Raw genomic sequence first — 10,719 nt, 5'->3', positions numbered from 1 at the left:
GAATACTAATAAGCATGTCAAATTTCATTTTGAATGACCGATGATGATGGTTTGAGTTAGGGTTGAAGTTTGAGATTGAGATTTACTAATTTTTATTTTAAAATCCTAATTGAAATTCAATCTTAATTATTTTTATTTAATATCAATTTAATGGGATCTGTTTGATATTAGATTATTTCACATCATTTTATTATTAGAGAAAAATGATCGAGTGATTAAAAAAATTTCAATATATAAATTTTAGTGAATAAATTAAAAAATAAAAATCATAAGAAATAAAATATAACATAATAAAATTCAGTTATCAAACTTACAGTTTACCCATAATTAGGGCTGTGAATGAGAAGAGACAGATCGCGAGCTATCCGAGATCGACTCGATCAAGGCTTGATAAATACTCGGATCGAATGGACTTGACTCGAGCTCGAGCTCGACTTGAGTTCTTAACGAGCCGAAACGAGCTACTCGATATTTGACTCGAAAAGCTCATGAGCAGCTCGAAAAAATGCTATATTATAATTTTAGATTTTTTAAAATTACATTATTAAAAATATATTAAAAATACACTATTGATAATTATAAAATTTTAAAAATATATTAAAAATTCTATAATACAACTACCCTCAAATTTTAATTAATGTCTTTGTAATGAAATATAAACCCTAAAACTTAAACCATAAACCCTAAATTATACTTACCTCATAAATCGTTACCAAGTCAACTAATTAATATCTTTGTAATGAACCCTAAACCCTAAACCCTAAACCCTAAACCATAAATCTAATTATGTGATAGGGGTTAAGTTATGCACATGAATGTACAAATTGTGTAAAATGATGTTATGTGACTCCTAAATAAATCAATCACATACTTATACATAAACATAGCAACATGCAAAATAAATATACACAACTAATTAAAGAAAACAATCCTAAATAGGGACTAAATTAAGAGAAATCTAAATGTGAGGACTAATTTAAGCTAAATATACTAACTTTAGAATGATGATTAAATTTACGTAAATGTAAAATTAAACTTACAAAATTGGAATTAAACCAATGACTTAAATACAAAATGCGCATAAACTATAGGGTCTTATATGCAATTGATCCTATTCTGTTTAAGCTAAAATAATATGAAAAATAACATAAATGACACTTGAACATTTAAAACAAATAAGAAAATTTAAACAAATGTGATTGAAATACAAAAATTAAAATATAACATACCAAACTATAAATTTATTAAACATGCATATACATATTAAACTAATGACTAAAATTAAATAAATGTAAAATTCAACATACAAATCAAGAATTAAATTAGGGATTTACAAAAGGGTGCTCAAGTTTGGGGGACTATAACTTAATTTACCAAAAAATTAATATGAAACCTAAACTAAACTCGCGCACACAAAAATACCAAACACAGCCGCACAACCCCTTTATTCTCCAATAGCCTCTCTCGAGAACTCTCTCAATCTCATCTCTCCCTCTCACACACACGCGACGCCACTCCCAACATGATGGTCATTTTCTTCTCCGGCGAAGACCCTAATACAATAGGGTAAACCAAATCGAAAACTTCTACCCTTTAGGTTTCGAACTACCCAAATAAATCACTTTATTTCCCTACTATCCTCATCTCTCTCGGCGACCGAGAAAGCTCGAAAGCTTTCTACATCGGCCACTACATGCGGGTGGCCAAATCCAACTCCGACCACCACGGGACTCAACTGGTAAGTCTCTAATCTTAACTGGTAAGTCTCTAATCTTAACCCATACACTACCAAGCACTTGGTTATATTCTAACTCATTCTTTTTATTTACCCCGATCTAAAGCTATGGAACACGACACAGCCAAATGTTCCTAAAGCTCAGATGATCTCCATTCAATAGTCAACCCTTCCTCTTCTCTTAGATCCCTAGCTAAGGTATTTTCCCCCTACACTTTCCTCATTTTTATGATCTGATTTCGGTCCTAAGGCTTCCCCAGGGAAGGTAAGAACATGGTCAAATTTTGAATCTGATTAGAACTTTAATTTTTGTCCATTTTTTTCTGTCTAAATTTGTAAAACATTTTGTAAATCGATTTCAAATTTTCAATGATTTATGTTACTACTTCTAGGTCCTTAATGCTGAGAAAAAGTCTTGATTCAGGGCTCATTGAAGCGTCATGGTATTAAACTATCAATTTCTTAGGAAATTGCTTCTTTATTTCTTTTTACTTTCTCAATGATCGTTAAGTGAAAAGCTTGTTTATGTATTTGTTTCCTTGTAGAATTGCCTAGTTGGAGCTTTCAAGCCGCCGTGTAATATTTTCATATCATTCACTGATGGAAGAAACCGCAGGCTGGTATATCTCGCTTTTGACGTTTTAGGTCAATAAGAAAAGTTTGCTTTTAGATGCAATGCAGAATGCATCATGATTTTCCTTTATACTTTCCAGGCAGTTAATGATAAAGTTGAGATGTAAGTAATTTATTCATTACATATTTGTTTCACTTTTTGTTAATGCAAAAGTTTACATAAAGTGTGTAATTTTTGCTACATTTGATTTTGAACCCGTTATCTTTCCTCCCGTTTTTCTCTTTTTGAATCAAGCTTTGTTCAACAGTTGTGCTCTTGAATTCTAAATAACATATTAGATTTTTTTTGCACGTTTGTTTGGTATTTTGTCTTTAAATATACTCTTAATCAATGTTCTTTTGTAGGTACTGCTAAAAAAGGAAAATGGGAAAACAGTATGGCTGCACTCTTCCATAACCAGGAAAATATTGTAGGAGAGATAGTGTTTTTCATGTTTCCATCAGGACTTATGATTGAGGCATCTTCTTGTTATATCCAAACTATTCTATTATTTATTTGCAGTCAAAACTATATCCTTGATATTTTCTCTCTATCTTCTTGTTGTGCTTAGTGCTCTCTCCATTGTTTTGTGTGTCTGCAGGGCATGAATTCGAGCATGGCCAGCATGGGCGACAACAACATTGGTTTCGATGGATGGCCGACCAGCATGAGTCTTCCTCGATGGGTTCACGGGGGTGGCGCACTGTCTCAGGCTTCCTCCTGGTGGATTTACACCATATGTTAATATAATAAACATGAGTAATAATAATACTAATAATTATTATTAAAAAACTTCAAAGCTTATATTAATTATCCTAAATTTCTTGTAATTGTATTTTTATTTTTTAGATTTTTTATAGTTCATACATTCATATTATAATGTATTGGTGATGGTTGATTAAAGGAAAAATTATTTATATATTTTAAATGTAATATAAGATTTTTGTAGTTTCAAATTCGAGTTTGAGTTCGAGTTTGAATCGAGCTCAAGTCTCGAGCTTCAATCAAGCTCTTGAATTTTTTTTGAGTTCTACTCTTTTCGAGTTCGAGTCGAGTTTCAATAATATATTTCGAGTTCGAGCTGAGCTTCATAATTTTTAACTCGTGAGTTTTTGAGTCAAGTCGAGCTTACGTTTAAAATTTTCGAGTATTGTTGAGCTCGATTTGGCTTACTTACACCCCACCCATAATTTTAATGTAAAATTTGAGTATGGATTTCTTCAAATTGCAACAGCTTTTCAAGTAAAAGATGTGCATATTTCCAGCAGCTGGAATACATATTTTGAAGCCCCGTTGGGTTTGTAATCATGAGAACTGAAGGTAGCAGCTCCTTCTCATCATCACCTTATCGCTTATCATCTGACAAGTAAATCATGCTGGTGAAACTAAAATGGCTAAAGTACACAAATAATCTCCGATTCTAGAGTATTACTTTGTCAAATCCAATAACTATTAAAATTTACAAAATGATCACTCCATTTTTCATATGTTTCAAATTCATCATTTTTCGTTAAAAAATTTATGATTGTCTGAGCTGAACGCTAACCTCCTGAATGAGATATGATAAATTCATATTTTAATGATACCTATTGACATTGAGCAATGGCTCGACAACATAATGTTTCAAGCACTCGCTCGACAACATAGAGTCATTTCACAAAATATAACTCAAACAGTTATGAGATCAGATTTTATAATAACACAGTCAACAAGTTAACATCTAGCTCGGAAGACCTCTAATTTTTTTAATAGAAAATGACGAGTTTAGAACATATAAATAGTTAGATGACCATTTTACAACTTTTTAATAATTGAGGGACTTAACAAAACAATACTCTGTAACCGAATGATTATTTTATAACTTTTGATAGTCAAGAGACTTAACAAAATAACATTCTATAGTCGAGCGATTATTTGTGTACTTTAATTCGAATTTGATGTAAAAAAGTTTGGTTATATATATATATATACATTATTTTTTAATTATTTTTTAAATAAGCATATTTATGTTGTTATAGTTGGGATTGATTTTTTGGAATCTAATTCTTACTATGTATTTAGCATTAGCAGTGGCAGTTTAACTTTGTACGTACCCAAGAGAAGTTTATAAGGTTCTTTTACAAAAACTGAAAAAGTTAAATTTACGTTCAAATTTTAGTGTTAAATCTAAATGACAAAATCTTAAATGGTTTGACTCAAAAAAATATTTGATAAAAATTAAAAATAATTTAAATTCAAAGCAATCAAATTTGAAATAACAAAAAAAATTAAAACTAATTCTAAAACTTTAAAATCTAAATTTACCACATCAAAATAAACGAAAATGAATTGCTAATAATTCATTTAATAACCCGTTGGCCGAGGCCTAATCCTGCATACATTTAATATAACCCCGACAACCGTTGGCCGAGGCCTAATCCAACGGTCCAAATAACCCGATCACAGCACACATGGACGTGGGTGACAGTTGTCAGACGCTCATATTTTCAAATATTTTATATATTAATTTAATTTTGAAGCGCCTCCTCTCCCAAATTCAAATTTTTTCGCTTCTACTTTATTGATTTCCATGTGGCTGTCAGTAGTCTTGCTTTTCATTTCATTTCAATAAACTCATTAAGCTTTGAGTCCATCTGATAATAATCTCTCTATACAAATGGTTGATTCTGAGAAGCAAAGCGATTTCAATATCAAAGGACTAAGCCTCGTAGATGTTTCCTCCGAAGACGATCGCCTCGTCCATTCGCCTCTCTGCGATCCTATTATTCCTCAATCCTCAGGTTTGCATGAAATTTAATTCACTTTTCTGGGATTTCCCCCGTTCCAATTAGTTAGATTTGCTTGATTTAAGTTGGGATTTCCCCCGTTCCAATTAGTTAGATTTGCTTGATTTAAGTATCATGTTGAAAATTTTTGGCCAATTTATTAGTTATTACCAATAATTAGGTAAATGAAGTAGTAGAGGTTAAGCTTCCCCTCAAACTTCTTTTCGTTTACTGAACGCATTTTCTCGTTACTTTAGCTTGGTTTTACGCTCACTAATATTGGATTCCTCTTGGATTTTTGGACGCACTTTCTTATATGCATTAGATAATTTACGCGCCGGCGTCTTAAAATGTCTTTATTTTTTTGTTTTTAAAATTTTAGTATACTGTTTACATATTAGAATTTTTCACCAAAATTTGCTGCGAGTACACCCATGTAATCATATTAACTTGAGAAAAAAATCATAATTGAATTCGATAAATATAGTCTGGTAGTAAGTAAATTGTGACAGGCAAGACCAGCTAGTCTGGTAGTAAGTAAATCGTGGCAGGCAAGACCAGCTCTATCAACGATTGACAAGGATGACAACATATTTTGATTTTGATTTTTTTTGTGTGTGTTCAATTTGACATGTTAGAATTTTTCATCAAAATTTGCTGCGAGTACACCCATGTAATCATATCAACTTCGGAAACAAATCATCACTGAACTCAATGAACATAGTCTGATAGTAAGTAAACTGTGACAAGCAAGACCAGTTCTATCATCGATTGACAAGAATGACAGAACTTTTTAATTTAATTGTTTTGGTGTTAAATTTGACTTTTAATCTTATTTCAATGTTGCAATTTTTTTGGCTTTTTATCATGAAAATTGGATTTTATATTGTACAGAGACGGGAAGTGAAACCAAAACTGTTAGGTTCGCCATGGATTCCGAGACCGTTGAAATCTCATCAGGCTCCCATGACGAAGCTGAAAAAACAAAAGAACCTTTGAAGTCTCCAGTACAAAACAAGACAAGTAAAAATGGAAAATATAATTTGCGCAAAAGTTTAGCATGGGATAGTGCTTTCTTTACTAGTGAAGGTACACCTTCGTTGATTTTACTTGCATTTGACCATTTATGATTCTAAATTTTTGGTTTTTGATAACGCTTTGTACTCTGTTTTTTAGGATTTCTGGAGCCGGAGGAGTTATCTAGCATGCTGGGAGGCAATGAGAAAGATCAAATACAAGCATTGCCTGCGATTCAAGAGGATGTAAACAAGTCTTTTGATTCATTAACAACGCTGGATTCTGAAACTTTGACATTGGAAAGTCTAGAGGCTGATTTATTTGAGGATGTAAGAGCTTCAATCCAGAAATCTAACAAAGTTTCTGTTACAGCAAAATCTAGTGGCAAAAAGGAGTTGAAAACAACAGATGGTAAAACTGTCTCATGTAAGGATAGTATGTTTCCCGTTTGTCTCTGCATTGTTTTATTGCTGATGCACCCAATCATTTTTCATTGATGCCACAAATATAACTTACATACATAAATTGTACTCAAGTCCAAAGATCAACTTAACGTTCTAGATATGTGTTTGTGGCACAAATTATTCTCAAACTGATGGTCATGTTCTCTTTTTATTCGCAGCTTCAAAAAAGGTAGAACTTGCTACTCAAGATAAGGTACACTAAGAAATGTCAGCTGCAGTAAATTTTCGTTACTAATTAGTTTATTGTGTTTCTTTCCACTAACATTTTAAAAAATTCAGATGAAGCAGAAAGTTACTCCAAGGAAGCCCAACATTGGCGTGAAAGACTCTGCAAAAACATTGAAGCAGGTTGTCCGTCCACAAATTTCACAAGTATGTATGGCTAATATCATGCAAATGAACTGTTTGTTGTATCTTCTTTTCTATTTAAGATAGAGATAATATTACTCAACAATATAGGGTGTTGTAGGTAAATTATAAAGTTCTGAATCTATATATTTAGGTAAATTAACCGTCTTGTTTGTGTTATACAAGTTCATACGAAACCATGCAATAAGCTTGTAAATATGCACTTATTGCAGCTGCTAAACATGCAACCATATAACTGCTATTTACTACCATTGAAGACTGATTTCTTTACTTTTTGGTTATATAAACATTAAGACTATGAAGTCAGTGGCTAGGGGTGGAGAATCAACTTCATCTCTTCATAAGCCACCAAAGGTGTTAAGCAGCGTTGGTCCTTCACCAAAAAAGGTTTCCTTGGGTGCTAAGAATGTCAGAATGGAAAAAGATATAAAAACTGTAACTGGTAATTCAAACTACTATTTTTATAAATTAACTTCATCAAGAAAGAGGATGTTTTCTTGCTCACTTTTTCTTCTTAATTCAATCTCCAACTAATTGTAATGATTGCAGGTAGAGGAACTACAGTATTAAAAACTCCTTTGGGTGGTGCAAGAAGCATTGTGCCTAGGCCTAAACCATCTTCCAAATCTTCTTCTTGCTCCCCATCCTCTAGCAAAACGGAGCTGAATTCTTCTTGTTCCTCACTTGAAAGTTGTGTCAGTGTTTCGTCCAACAGAACTAATAAATCTTCCTTGAATTTGATTAAACCTAAAAATGGCCCCAAAATTGTACCAAAAAGTAAAGTTCAAGCAGGCAGTTCAAAGCTCCCAACCTTTTTGAAGTCTTCTACCAAGATATCTTCCAGTATATCTCCAGCAAGCTCTATAAGTGAATGGTCTTCAGAGTCATCATCATCTATCTCTGCTGCTAATCAAAGTTCTAATGTTGCAAGAGCTAGCCTTGGCTCTGGCTCCCGCAAGGGACCTGCTATAAATAGCGATGCTCACCAAGTTTTGGACTTGCAGAACCATCCTACTGGTGAGTTCTCACAGGGAGATGGCGCAGAGGTTACTGGCTTGCCCAATGAAAGTGAAAACAAAGTTTCTCCTGGAACTAGTAAACTTCATCATCCAGCTTCAATGAAACCCTCCGGCCTCCGCATGCCGTCACCAAAACTTGGGTTCTTTGATGGGGTTAGTTCTTATTTCTTGAATTCCTCTACATTCTTATACCGTATCAAAATTGGTTTCTACTTCAACTGTTTCGAAGAACAACCAGACAGAAATCTTCATTTTAGAATCTTGATCTTTTGCATAAAAGAGTATATAACTAGTTTATGCCTATTCAATTATGAAATCTAAATGATCAATACATAAACTCCACCTCCTTGTATTCATTTATACTCTAGCTTGTTTTGTTGGTCAAATTGTTTGACCTGTGTGAAATCATGATAAATGCAGGTCCGATCATCGGGACGCACTCCAAATGGGAGTATGTTGACTCATCCTGGTGTACCTAGCGGCTTGCCTAAAATTGGAGCAAAAACCACTAGTCCAAGTGTAAACTCAAAGAAGGCAAAGATTGGAAAGCTTCAACCTGTTAGGACTCTTACTGCAATTCGAAGCCCCAAGGTTGATGTTAAGCAAACTTCCTCTGCTATAAAATCGAGTTCTTCCATCTCTATTCAGAAATCTTCAATTGCTGGAACAACGGTATCAAGTTCTTCAAGAAACCTCAAAACCAGCCCTGGCATATCTCCGAAACTTCAGAATAAATCCTCTCCTAGAAATGGTATTGGTTCTGCTGAGAAAGTAGCAGGCCAGGAAAGCAAGGAAGGTGCTCGCATAAAGGATGCCAAGATTGTTCCTCTTGATGGAGTACTTGAAACAACTTCTAATATAGCTTCCAAGTTGGATGTTCAAAACACAATTGCATCAAAAGAAGCAGCTGAAAATGAGACATACAGTTATCCATACCCCAAGACTGAAACGGTTTTCCTTTATGATGCCAACAAGAAGGAAGAAACTCCTGTTGAAGACCAAATAGGCGCTGTTAGGAAAGATCCTAAAGCTGAGTTTGAGAACAGTTTGTCAAATCCCAGTCCATCCCCGATGACTTCTGAAGTTACTTGTGGCTCAAGGATACCTTTATTGGTCAAGGATTCTTTTTACAATACAGATGCACCACACGATGTGTTATCAGGATCGGCGGCAACCGAGAAGACAACCACATTAGATAGTACATTTCCTGAGAATAATAGCTAAGTGCAGCTGCCTAGCTTCAGATTCTTTCAAGTAACGTTGGTATGTATGTGCCTCTTCCAGTTATTCTTATTTGGAACTATTTTGATACAAGTCTTGTAGATTCGATGATAAACTTCTGTAATTCAGGAGAAATAGTTCTCATGTTCGAATTCCACCAGGTTTGGATATGATATTTGTCATGGAGATAAGCTGGTACCTGGTTCGAATTTCACTAAGTTAGAATCTGAAGTTTTATTTCGTGTAGGTAGTGTCTTATGAGAGAGTTATTCAGGGCTGAACTTGAAGTTCTCAGTTTATATTTTTGTGGCAAACAAAGTTCATGAATCATGTCTGCAAATTTGCTTTGTTGTGGAATTTCTAGCTCTCGGAATCTTGCAAAATTACTTTGTTCATACTGAAAAGGTCGCACACCATCTATTACATATACATATCAAATACAGATAAAATAAGTGTTAAGTTTGGGCATGAACAGATAGAGTGTATTTTAATATTTAATTTACATTTTGTGAGTTTAGATAACATTTGAATTTAAATATTTTAATTATTATTTACGGGGATTCAAAACATTAGATACTTTTAATTTGATTTTTCTTTTACATCATGTTTGGAGTGGGTAAAAGATGAGGGAAAGAAGAATTCTTCCCCTATGTTTGGAAAAGAAATTGCATAGGAGGTTCTTTCAAAATAAATAAATAAAATGCTTGAAGAAAAATTCAGCACACTAACCAGACTATTAAACAAAAAGATTTGTCGACAAAAGCTTTGAAGCAGAAATATTCTTCTTAATTCGAATTTAATAAAAATCTCTTTGAAGAGTGCCAAGAGCGAAACACCCGAGACCTTCACGACCTTGAACCTAACCCCGGGGATATCACCCACTGCATGACCCTTTCTTCCAAATCCGGCAATCAACACCTCATCCTACACCGAATACATTATGGTCAAACCAATGACATACCTAACATGCTTATATGATTAACAATATTGTACAGCTTTCAGTCGGATACTAACATTCTCTTCGATGTAGTTTAAGCAACCATCATTTGGAACGAATGCGGCAATCTTCTTTCCGTTCTTGATCAGTTGAACTCTAGCACACTTTCGGATAGCAGAGTTTGGCTGCTTAGCTTCAATACCATTGCTGTAACATCCCGAAATCCGAGTCAGTGACAAAAATGAGAATTTTTGAAATTTGGTGATAAAAGTAAAATAGTTTAATAGTTTAATGACTTATTGGAAATATAGTTGAAGGTTGTTTGGTAATTGAATGAATTAAATGGAAAATTGGTCATTTGATAAGAAAGATATTTTCCCCTTTTATAAGAATGAAACACGTGGGGGAAAAGAAAGAGTTATCTGGGAAACTCTCTTCTTCTTCTTCTTCCTCCCGTATCTCCAAGCTCAAAGGTAAGTTTGTGATTTCTTGATTATTGGTTGATTTAAAGGTTGGGTTATGATCAGTAGATGATAATTAAGCTTAAGGAAAGTTTAATTTGTTCTTAAACAACAAGAT

At 33.6% G+C, this 10,719-nt stretch overlaps 1 protein-coding gene across 4 annotated transcripts; it reads left to right on the top strand.

Moving 5' to 3' along the window:
• The first annotated feature begins 4,944 nt into the window (after positions 1–4,944).
• Positions 4,945–9,479, top strand: LOC120154774 (serine-rich adhesin for platelets-like). 4 transcript variants are annotated; one of them, XM_039166447.1, is made up of 8 exons: positions 4,945–5,128; positions 6,008–6,202; positions 6,290–6,541; positions 6,753–6,787; positions 6,883–6,966; positions 7,258–7,405; positions 7,513–8,135; positions 8,403–9,479. In XM_039166447.1, exons 1-8 carry the CDS (start codon positions 5,005–5,007, stop codon positions 9,204–9,206), a joined length of 2,265 nt encoding a protein of 754 aa, XP_039022378.1. In that variant the 5' UTR covers positions 4,945–5,004; the 3' UTR covers positions 9,207–9,479. The 4 variants fall into 4 exon arrangements, with proteins under 4 accessions (XP_039022378.1, XP_039022372.1, XP_039022365.1 ...); XM_039166441.1 differs by having other exon boundaries at positions 6,874–6,966; XM_039166434.1 differs by having other exon boundaries at positions 6,290–6,556.
• The last annotated feature ends 1,240 nt before the right edge of the window (positions 9,480–10,719 follow it).

This window comes from Hibiscus syriacus, unplaced genomic scaffold, assembly GCF_006381635.1.
Source record: "Hibiscus syriacus cultivar Baekdansim isolate YM2019G1 unplaced genomic scaffold, ASM638163v2 tig00002840_pilon, whole genome shotgun sequence".
NCBI lineage: Eukaryota > Viridiplantae > Streptophyta > Magnoliopsida > Malvales > Malvaceae > Hibiscus > Hibiscus syriacus.
The sequence above is the reverse complement of the archived record's forward strand: the minus strand, read 5'-3'. Positions and strand labels throughout refer to the sequence as shown.